This window comes from Solanum tuberosum, unplaced genomic scaffold, assembly GCF_000226075.1.
Source record: "Solanum tuberosum cultivar DM 1-3 516 R44 unplaced genomic scaffold, SolTub_3.0 scf00055, whole genome shotgun sequence".
Lineage (NCBI taxonomy): Eukaryota > Viridiplantae > Streptophyta > Magnoliopsida > Solanales > Solanaceae > Solanum > Solanum tuberosum.
Window position 1 is genome coordinate 1,089,538 of NW_006238981.1, and position 11,966 is coordinate 1,101,503.

Here is an 11,966-nt window from a genome sequence, read left to right on the forward strand (position 1 = left end):
CAACAATTTACCATCGATGTGACATTTTTTTCATTCTTTAACGACTCACATCATGCCTAGGTTTGGACATCTGGAGCGTGGGCAATTTGATGTGTCCTACTCTGATACTATGTAAAGAAATGAATCTAGAACCTAACTCAATTTCAAAAACCTAAAAGAGCAATGCCGAATCTAGGACTTCTAGAACAAGTACGTACACCATTTAATCTTTTTATAGCATAGGTGTCAGCATATAATAATATGATGTCAATTTTAGAAAATATACACAACATACTTAGTAGGCGTTTGGCCATGCGATATCATATCCCGATATGGTATCGTGAGATGAAATCAGCGTTTGGACATGCGATTTTACGCTGATTTCATCTCATGATTCCATATCATGAGAGGTGATATCATATTCTCCAAAAACCATGATATGAAATCATCACATGATTTGAGATATTTTAATACAACAATTGATCCATGAGTTTTATATTTTGTTAAAAACAACCCCCACATTTTATATCTACTAACCATTTGTTTCATATGCAAATAAAATTTATAAATCACATCATTACTTTTTAAAATTTATTATTCTCACCGACATAAAATTTATTAGTCTCACCGACATAAAATTTATTATTCTCACCAACATATAGTCACTTTAACTCGCACCTCACAATTGTGGAGAAATAAAATCTTGAAGAGCCCATGAAAGGTGTTTCATTTATTACTCAAATATTGATGAGAAGTGAAAGTTAGATTGAAAGTTAGATTGAACATGCAGTGAAATGTGTTGTCTTATTTACTCCAATACACTACAATTTATGTTCAATTTTTTTTATTAAATTAAAGTTAGATGAAACAATTACTTAAGTGGAGAACAAATAATTTTGTAATAATTTATTATGCGTATTTTATAATTTTTGTTTACTTGATAAGATTGAATTAAACAATTGGGGCTATTTTAATAGTTTTATAACTTATGGGCTTTTTATGTTTATGAGAAAATATACAACACAAAAAATTTCCATAACGCATGTCCAAACAAACCTTCAATTTCATCTCATGATTCCATATCATGATACCATATCATGATTCCATATCATGATATCATATCGCATGGCCAAACGGGCCCTTAGTTCTATGAAAAGAACATGGGTTTGCGTGCCCCAATGTTTGTTTATAAACTTACCTCTAGAGAGAGATTGTTCAAGTCCATATAAAGAGATCAGCTATTTCATTAACCACTGAGGTATGACTGTTTCATTCTTCAACAACTACTATATTTTTCTATTTTGAAACTCCTAAATGCCGTATGTATTTGAACAAACAAAAGAGGATTGAAACATATAAACGAAGCAGTTTCCTGTACGGCACTCTTAGCTGTCCTTTTCGTTCCAGTTTGGTTGTGCAAGCTGATCAAATATATTATGTTATTGGATTAACATGGGTTGTGGTGAAATGGTGGGACTGCTTCACATTTAACCAAATGTCTCGAGTTTGATTTTTCTGTTGGGAGCGCCACCCTCGAATAGGTCCTGCAGTGCGCAATTTGGAGTTAGTCAGGGCTTCAATGTGGGCTCTTAACACCGGCATGGAAACCCGAAAAAAAATGATGTTATTGGGCTATATATATATATGGATACTACACTAAACATAAATGGGCCAGACTGCCAGACATCATGCCTTCTCACTGAAATATTTGGCCCAACGTTATACAAATTTTGGTATTTGGTATTTGTTGGTTGGACTTGGATCTTATTAGGCCTAACTTTCACATATTGCTTCATACTTGCAGATTTCGACATTATATTTTGTTAAGCTATGGTTTTTGCGTTTGAGCATTTACTTTAAATTTCTGATTGTACGAGTAAGGTGTAGCCACTAGAAGCAAGTAAAGTTATTTGGAAATTTGGTGAAACTGCTTTAAGGTGTTGTCTTCAAAGGCTTTGTTGGATGTAAGTTGTAACGACCTATTTGTTTGGCTAATGTCCTCTATCACTTTTTTGTTTTGTTTTGTTGTTGACATGGATGATGGAACCACGCCACTATTCACACATAAGTGTTTCGCTCTACACAAGTCTTGTGGACTCTATCGTAGGATTTCTCAAACCTGAGGCGAGATCACCTGCTCAACTAATTCAGTCACCCTCACAGCTTAAATTCATCTTAGATTAACTAAATAGATAATTTGACTAAACTATTGTGATTTATTAGTTAATATCAATTTAATAGGATTCTTTTTTTCACCATATTAATCCCTTTATATTTATTGAGTAAGGACTGGGTCGAATTGAAAACAAAATTAATGACTACTTAATTTCCTAAAGTGAAAAATATTTTTTCTTTCTAAAAAAGACTTTAAGGGAGCAATATCTTAGGCTACCCAACCAAAGATTCACTATTAAATGCAGGAGATATCTCCTACTGTTTGATATAACCATGACAGTTCAAATTTATGAGAACAATAATCACGTTTATTGTGAAAATATATAATGATTAGATGATGTTTCCCTTTGTATTAATTTTAATTAATCTAAGTATGCAAGTGTTGCTACTATAGCATTAAATCTTGGGACTTGTACTAAATAAAAATCTTAAATTGATGAATGATGATTCTTTTTCACTAGAGATCCAACGCATGATGATGATGAGTCTATTTGTTATTTTGCTCCCATTTTCCTTTTGTCTTGAAGCTAAGGAACAAAAGAAGATTGAGTTGGACCAGATCTGAAAACACTTTCACCTAATTACACTGACTCATTCTGCTTTGTTTCACTCCCCCTACCTAGATTCCTCTTTTTTCTTCAAATTAACTTCTTCAACTCTGAATCATTCAAATTAATATACCAATAAATAATTATTTAGGACAAGTGGATATAGAATAGTTCAAAGGAATAGGAGGGTTTACTCAATATTTATGTCTTAAAATGTGTAATCTTTTTTCATTTAATATTTACGTGTCGTTTGCTCATAATTAAGGTGTTTGTAATCTTTGAGAATAACTATTACTAAGGCTAAAATAAGAAGAAAATAATTAATTTTGTCTTGAACTTTTAAAATGAGAAATATTCCCTCTGTGCGCTTTTACTGGTTTACTATTCCAAGTATTTGTCAATTTTTAGTTTTCACATATCAAGAAAATACAATTATTTCTTTCCATGTTTTACCTCTAATAAGGATAGTGTGGTAAAATAGTCATGTTAATCATTGTTTTCTTAATGAATGTGATAAGTAAATGGGACGGAGACGATAATTGTATATATTCTGTGACTATTTTTAAAAATCATGATAAATAGTTTGAGACGGAGGGAGTACTATTCTTGGTATAGTTCCAAAAATAAACTCAAATAATGTCAATTATACATCTCAAAGGAAGTGTAAAAGAATGTGAAGAATCATTCATTGGGAACTCCATTTTTTTGGTTTTGACTGGTCATTTGTATGCATAAAGATCTACTAACTTAAGATCTGGTGAAGAAGACTTCTCTGCTTTTTCACCATTGCATGGAAATAAGTATTTTTAACTGTGACATAATCAAGTCTACCATGGGTTCAAAAAAAGTAGTCTTTTTGAAAAGCATTTTAAAAGGAAATGGGGTCTAACCAAGAAAGCTACTACAGTATTAATAAATAATGAAAGGAAAGATAAACATTAGATATAATTGAATATAAAAGGGGTTGCTCTTTCACTCACTCTCATTCATCTTGCCATCTATTTGCCAGTTCAGATACATATTTTTTTATTATTGTATTTCATCAATGCTGCCAAGATCACCTCTGGAGGCATCTGTTACTTCCAAACATTTAATAACTAGGATTCTTTCTCTATGCCAATACTCATTTCAAAATAATTTATCCTCTTAAAAATTATACTACTACTTCTTTCTTATCCTTTTTGATAGGCTCTTTGAGTTAGTCAATCAAGATTCATCAACTAAATGATGCAAGATTCAATTCCTGCTTGTTTCTCAGCAGGGGAAAAGTTATCAGATGATCATGCTGCAGTTACTAGGTCAGGGCAAAGCATTTTTATGTCCGTTTATCGGACGAAAATTGCTGATCAGTGCAGGTTAATCACAGTTACTTGGTGCAAGAATCTGTTGTTACATGGTTTATCAGTGTCAGTAGATGGGTCAAGTGGAGATGGGCAGTATACTTGCAAGGTGGAGCTTAAGCCTTGGTACTTCTGGAGGAAACAAGGTTCAAAGCATTTTCTTGTGGACAGTAAGCCAGTTGACATATTCTGGGATCTTAAGGCTGCTAAATTTAATGGTGAGACAGAGCCAAGCTCAGAGTATTATGTAGCTGTGGTTTGTGATGAGGAAGTTATTCTACTTCTTGGTGATTTGAAGAAAGATGCTTATAGAAAGACAGGCTGCAGGCCAGCACTGATTGAACCAATTCTTGTATCAAGAAAAGAACATGTTTTTGGCAAGAAGAAGTTTTCAACAAGAGTTAAGTTCCATGATAAGGGTAGAATGCATGAGATCTCAATTGAGTGCAAGAACAGGATTAACAGTAGCGGAATTTCTATCGATGGGGTTGATCCAGAAATGGAGATAAGGATAGATGGGAAATTGTTCATTCATGTGAAGCATTTGCAGTGGAAATTCAGAGGGAATGAATCGATTCATCTCAACAAAGTGAGGATAGAAGTATATTGGGATGTTCATGACTGGATTTTCAATCCTGGTTTAAGGCATGCTTTGTTCATTTTCAAGCCAGTTCTGTTATCCACATCTCCTTCATCAGTTTCCGAATTATCATCACCGCCATTCTCTTCATCGACATCAACTCCTTTATCATCCCAAACAGGAAGTTCTGGTTCAATAGAGGGGTTAAATTCAAACAACTCTTCAGATTTTTGCCTGTTTCTTTATGCTTGGAAAGTAGAATGAGAAAAGTTACATAAAGTGAATATTGGTTTATTGTATCTATCATCATTAAAAGAAGCTAAAGAAAACATAATGGTTGAAAGAGAAAAAACTGAGACTCATGTCATGGCCTAATTAGGAAGAAGGTGAGAGAAGGAAAAGAGCAAGGCACATGGGAACAATTGGGGCCCAAAATTAGCATATTTTGGCTGCAAGGTAGTTACAGCTGTTTTTGAAAAAGAAATGGGCATAATTGGACAAAGACAGATTGGATAACATAACATGCTCAATTATTTTCCCAATCTAGAGGCATCTCCATGTTTGTTTTCCCCCACAGTTTTCTTCTCTTTCTCAACTCTGGTTTTTGATAAGTGAGCAATTATTTTTGTGATACTTTTGTCTTCTAAATTCTCTCTATATACACAGATTTTACTTCACTGTATTTCTGCATTTGGTGTAACTAACTGAAGAAAAATGAACTATGTAAGGAAAAATGACAAAGCTTTTGCAAACTTTCAACTACTACATTTCCAAGTCCATAGCAAAATCCATAATACATACAGAAATAAACCAACATCTTAACTATATAATATTACAGAGTTTTCTCTTTCTTTACAAAATTTATTGTGCAATGATTTGATGATCAGTAATTTATCATATTTTCTAAAAGGGATGTGGGCAGAGGTGGAGTACAAAATGAGGAACCTCTGAAGATAAGACAAAACAAATGATAAAGTATGGGAGATTCAATACACTGGAGTTCTACCAGAAATTTTTTGGCTCAGGCCAATAAAACAAGTGAAAAGATGTGCTGGAGACTTTAAATCATAGCTTTTCTACAGTCTGGCCATAGTCCTACTTAAGGTTGGTTAGCCTATTGATAAATTTGATTGATAACAGTATTATTTATGGCTGGATAGACCTTTTGACATTAGTGTTAAAAAGAATGAAATAAATGAAGGTATATAAATCTGAACACTGGCTGTTATTCAAGGAAGAAAATATACTTGATCATCAAGCATTTTCATGGGAAGAAATCAGGTTACATAAATATCTATTTTTTGATGGGAGACAAATTAGAATAACTGAAAAAATTCCATGTTCAGAATGGATAATGACTTGACTACTTCATAAATTAGAATAAAAATATGCTCTTTTAACCAGCAATAACTATCAATTTTCCACAGAGATAATGTTATGTGAAATATAAAGCTAGACAAATGCCTAGGATGTTTATTCATTCCTCTGGTTGTTGTGGGATATTTGCCTACTTTACTGGTGTAAGTATCATTTATGCAGTAGCGAACTGGGCATAAGTAAGGCAGATCGTTTCATGAAGTAATCACACTAGTTATGCAGGAATTATTATGGGATGCATAACTATGTGCTGAAAGATAATATAAAGATTGATACAAGAAAAATCTAATTTTAACTTCACTAGCTAGTATACTTGTAATTCGAAAAACAGAGGATAGTCTACATATACAAGTTTTAGGTGTTCTTATTCTTATTTCATATTTTTCTCGTATAAAATCACATGTAGATTAACTCTACCATAAGGATTTCAAGGTCTACAGAGATTAACATAGGAAAAAAACCAACCAAATACATCCAGAAGTAAAAAAAGAAAACATTGTAGCATGTGGAAACAGCCTGGTCCAGAGACACAAAAAATCAATTAAATAAGACCAACAACCAAAAAAGCTCTCCAAACATTTTGAAAATTCCCTATTAATGTTGTAAAAATAGAATCACTTTCTATCGCTTGACAGTTCTCAGACTAAATTTAAGCATTGCATGATCGAAATTACTAATATTTTAGCAGATTTAATAACTCACTTCCCAAAACCAAACCACTTTGCTAAGAAGAAGGTCTTGTTCTTGCCACGTGAAGCATCGGCTGATTTTGCTGGTGATGCTGGAGAAGCATGTATAGGTGATATTGCAGGTTTACCTAGAAGAAAACAAATATGATTAGGCCAATTGATCCTTGAAATGTTGACAATGTATTATTCTTTGCACTTGCATTCATAATATTGCAGGGAGATCAGTAGCTAAAATGGTCTCATATCCTATCAGTACAACTTATAAGCACATGGATAAGTCTCCATACCAATGCATCGGAAATAACTTCTTTTATTTTGTGGGAGCAATAATGTGTTAACTTATTGGGTATTGTTGATTAATATTGGTAAGAAACTAGGCAGACGTCTTTTATTTTTTTGCAGAGAATGTACACATATCATAGAAACTTTCCAGGTTATGTAAAGACAAACTAATTCTACAGGAACATGATGAGAAGCTTATGGACCAAGGCTAGAAGATGATGATCTTTGTGCATGACAATTAATTCAACTAAAATTAACTTGAAGTGCATAGATGGATAAATGAAGTTAAGTACCTGTTTTTGGTGACACTCTATTTATCTTCCCATTCTTCACATCTTTAGATTTCTTATCTGAACTTGGTGTATTTTCTTGAGGGATGGAATTCCTCTCCAAGACTTGATGTGCTCTATATTTATGGCTACCTGCAATCATCAATGGTAATCCAATTGCAGGGTATGCAACACAAGAGTGAGTGTTAGAAAAAATCGTGTCTAGTGAAAATAAAGCTAAAATGTTCATCAGTATTTTGATTCCAAGCAGGTAAAAGAATCACCAAGATTTGTCAGTGAACTTACTCTCAATGGGTGAATTTCCATAATTCTGCCTCATAACTTCGACAAAACTATCATCCTTTGGATCTTGCATCACTACAAGGAAAATCATAAACTTCTATTGCAAAAAATGTTGTGAATATGTGATGATAATACTACAGTAGCTGCTACGAAAAAACTTACATTGGTCAAAAAAAGCATTTCTGTAATTAGGGGTGGAGCCAACTGAAAGCAGCTGAACTGCTTCTACATCTCTTGTCATCGACACCTTAGAAGATGCACTCAAATTTTGTGTGTCTAAAAGTATGCCTGCGAGCTGAGAAGTAGAGTGTCAGAGATCAAAAAGGCCTTCTCATCTGCTTATATTGTTAATTTGATGAATGGATCTTATTTAGTACCAGAAGCTTTTTCAAGATAGGCGTCTGAAGTAGTTCATAAGCCTCCTCACAGTAATTGTCCGTAAGAACAGTACACCCTGATACTGCCTACATGTATGACAAATGTTAGGAGAAAATGTTAGAAAGCTTCACCATATTATTGCTAGGCTTTTTCTTTCCCTGATTTAACTTATATATTTTGTTTCGGAGAGCATGCTATAAGTACCTCTCCATTAGTTTTGAGTATGTCTTCTCCAACTACAAGGATGCTTAGCTGCTTAGCCAACAGTAGTGTCTCCAAATCAACCTGTTCAAAACCAAAAGAAGAAGAAAAATCAGCATTAGCTCATCAATCCCAAATGGCTCACTAGTGGTATAACTTGCAAGATCTGTTCTGACATTCTAGGGAAGATTAAATATCCTATGCATTACTAAATGATGCACAATTAGATCTTTGATTGCAGTCTATAAAAGGAGGAACATACTAATCTATAAATCAATATACAAACATGATATATATATATAACTCGCTAAAGCATGTGGAATTGAGTCTCCTAAAGGTACATGGAAAATCTGAGATTAATGTTTCAGTTTAAGTGTTTAACTAAGTATTCTCTGATCCTGTTCACAAGTACAATATATACATCAATGTTAAAGCACATAGCAAGGCTGCAAAGTTAACGACAAAGGAAACTTAGCCCCCGTGTGGCCATAAATTTTGAAGTTAAAACTTGAAAAATTGAGTTTTTGAAGTTCATTTTTGGAATTTGAAGTTGTTTTTGGGCATGCATTTAACTTGAAAAAAAAATTTAAGTTCTGTGTGTGGAAGTTTCCAAAATCCAAAAACCGGTCTGAACTAGGTTTTGGGAACTTGAAAATATTTGAAGATCAAATTTATTATCAAAATCTGATCAAATTTCAGCCAAACAGATTTTTGAAGATTTCAAAATCTGATCCAAAATGGCCAAGCGCTTGCTTAACTTCATATTAAGAGTCTCAAGATCTTGCTACTAGTAGCATACCTCATCAGAAAAGAGTAGAGATTTGACATCAAGACCAACAAGATGAAAAAGCCGAGCCACTTGCCGCTGCTTCAACATTTTCCTTCTTGTCATATTCATCACAGGAACCACCACCTGAATTGTATTTGCATCTCCTCCTTGCTCATTAACCCTCGTCCTATTTTCCAACAACCAAGCATAGCAAATTGCCGCCACCATTGAGCTTGTACCTAGAATATTTCAACTCATTCAGTAAAATAACCGAAACCTAAAGCAAAAACACACGATTTATCGATCGAAAATTGGAAAAATATCAGCTGGAACTCAACTGTTGGAAGGTCCAGACAGCACAATTTTGGCTTTCCCTTTTATCTGTCCACTAAAAACGTTGTCGATTTTGTCTCTCTGCTCCTTCAAGAACCGATTCAATTCCTGACTCTTCAAATCTTCCTCCTTGACTTCATCTCCGTTCACATTGTTCTTTCGTAAAACCTTCTCAAATGCACATGTGGACGCAGAGATACTCCTCCGATGAGTCGACTCTACGAAATTCCTCGGAGGAGAAAGTACCTCGACCGGGATCGAGCATGTCGTCGATGAAATCGACCTCCGGTGAGAAGATTCGATGAGACTTTTTGGTGGAGAAAGTGGCTTGTCATCTAAAAAGTGTGATACATTGTCCGTTGAGCCGGTGGCGGGAATTTTGAAAGTTCGTTTCGGAGAGTTGATAGAGTGTGGCTGAGGTGCATTGGAGTTTGTATGGAACCGCGTTCGGCGACTGATTGATTGGCGGGGCGGGAGGGTGAGTGCGGGTTGCTCATTGTTGGGCTTGGGAGAAGTGGGTTCGGTGGGCCCATCATTTGGAGGTTTGAATATGTTGGAGAACCAATCTTGAACGTTTGATGAAGGGGATGTGCCGGCTGAAGGAGGATCAATTATTAACGGCTCTGATTTATTGCGGTTGTGTTTTGCTGTTTTTGAGAGGATTTCTTCACTGAATCCCACCACTGATCTATGCCTGTTTTTCCAGCAAAGGAAATCTATGGTAAAATTTTGAGTTCATGATTAAAAAAAATTAAAAATATCTGGCTATATTTTTTTGCGAGTTTCACACTTAACTATTAGTTATTTCTTTTTTCCTACTTGAACCATCACCATACCATATATAGATGTATTAAAGTACATATCGAAATTGATTAGGCCAACTATCAGTTGTTTTCTTTCTCTACCCGAACTTATCACCATCTACCTAAATTACTCGGACTTGGGTGCAGATGTCAAAACTTTAGAACCCACACCAATGCTTGAAAAATTAGTAGTGAAATAGTTCATAAACTTGGGCTAATTGGGACGGATCACGATAACTCGTGATGATCTCTTTCAAGCTTAGAGTCTGTAGCTTTGAGGTTCTAAATAATTACACTTCAAATTATTAACTTTAATTTAGCATTATAAGATTGAAAAGTCTTCTTCATTTTCTTAAATTTCGTGTCAAGGAGTAGTATATATTGATCATAATTGTACAATTCCATTGCAGTGATCAGAGTAAATACAATGTTTTGTTATACGAAAAAAAAAAAAGAGCTTTAATTACCTTCTAGCAGACCTAGATAGGGGATCTCTGCCTTCAGTAGGAGAATCAATTCTAGCATGAGATGTTGCAAACCTAGGGGAAGTCACTAGCCGCCCTGGGGGCGACTCACTTCCACGACCAGGAGATGAAGCTACCATTTGCTTAGCCTCCTGAAGCCACTCCTGAGTTAGCCTGCTGCTAACACTCCTTGTGCTTGAGTCGAAATCATCATCATCTTCTATCGAATTCGTGTTAATTCCCTTCAGATTATACGCTTTTTTATCAGGACTTGGTGTCCCGAAAAACATGTCATTCATAAAATCAGTTAAGTCAGGGACAGGACTAGCAGGCTTTCTGTTCTCTGCAATTATCCTCTGTAAGCTCTTTGAGGATCCTCTGCTTTCGTTCGACAGGTTCCTGTTGAATCTCCTCTCCATCGCGCGATGCTATGAGTGGAAGCACAATCTCAATTACGAATGGAAATGCAGGAAATTCTTAGATGAAGATAGAGACAACATTGCTAAAATAAATGAATTGGAAATATTGTAACATTTGGCCGGCACAAAGGTTGTCTTTTCTTTGTGTAGTCTTGTGAAAATTAAATCCGCCTCCTTGGGGGTTTGCCGCGTGAAATAAACGAATTCTAAGAAGCTACAAAAATGATTAATTCCCTCCTGTCCAATTATTTTTTTTTAAAAAAGGACAGGCTATGCAAATTGGTAAATCATACAATGAGTGAAATATACATGCTAATGATCAGAGCTTAAAAAGGAAAACATGATGCACAAAGCATTCTGCATTAACCAAGGTCAGGGAAGGGCCACGCCCAAGTAGTGTGATGTAGACAGTCTATCCTAATGCAAGCATTAATGATTGTTTACACAAGCTTTAAAGGTATAACTTTGTGTTACCAGTCTGTGTATAAAAAATCAGAATTACTGATTTCAATAAACTTTGCAGAAACACGAAGTCACTGCGGGAAATTTAAATATTAATTAACTAAAATAATTAAAACAAACTTTGTCCAAAAAATAATCTCTCGATCGATCATTTTTCCAAATCCAAATCCAAAGCCGAGCGAGCGACGACGACGACGGCGCGAGGGGGGTCCCTCTTTCCAACCCTTTTAACAATTAATAGGAGTGTTTCTATATTTAAACTCTCCTATTTTTCTTTCCACCACCGATGAGGGACAAATGTCTTTTCAATGTCTTTTCAATAAAGCATAAGAGGACTTTTCAAGTTTCCAACTTTTTCCAAGTTCCTCTTTCATCTTCCCTCAATTTCCCATTAACTCTTGCTACATACCCAACAATCCCCCACATTAATGGGGAATGGTTATAACATAAAGAATGCACGGACGAGTGTGTACTTTACAAGCAAGAATCAATTGCATCTGGATAAGTAGGTTTCCCCTTGGACTTTCCGTAGTGAACATATGTCGGATATACTCGGTCAATCGGTAGATGCGATATCTTTGAACCGTCGAGCTTT

The 11,966-nt window shown here is 35.0% G+C and overlaps 1 protein-coding gene across 2 annotated transcripts; it reads left to right on the forward strand.

The window, feature by feature from the left end:
* Positions 1–3,652: 3,652 nt before the first annotated feature.
* On the forward strand, positions 3,653–8,021 carry LOC102586788 (uncharacterized). 2 transcript variants are annotated; one of them, XM_006344421.2, is made up of 4 exons: positions 3,653–5,233; positions 5,533–5,726; positions 6,905–7,053; positions 7,150–8,021. In XM_006344421.2, exon 1 carries the CDS (start codon positions 3,927–3,929, stop codon positions 4,884–4,886), a length of 960 nt encoding a protein of 319 aa, XP_006344483.1. In that variant the 5' UTR covers positions 3,653–3,926; the 3' UTR covers positions 4,887–5,233; positions 5,533–5,726; positions 6,905–7,053; positions 7,150–8,021. The 2 variants fall into 2 exon arrangements, with proteins under 2 accessions (XP_006344483.1, XP_015162880.1); XM_015307394.1 differs by lacking the exon at positions 6,905–7,053 and having other exon boundaries at positions 7,150–7,283.
* Positions 8,022–11,966: the final 3,945 nt, after the last annotated feature.

Coding starts and splice junctions, on each gene's coding strand:
- LOC102586788 (XM_006344421.2), top strand. CDS start 3,927: ATGATGCAAGATTCAATTCCTGCTTGTTTCTCAGCAGGGGAAAAGTTA.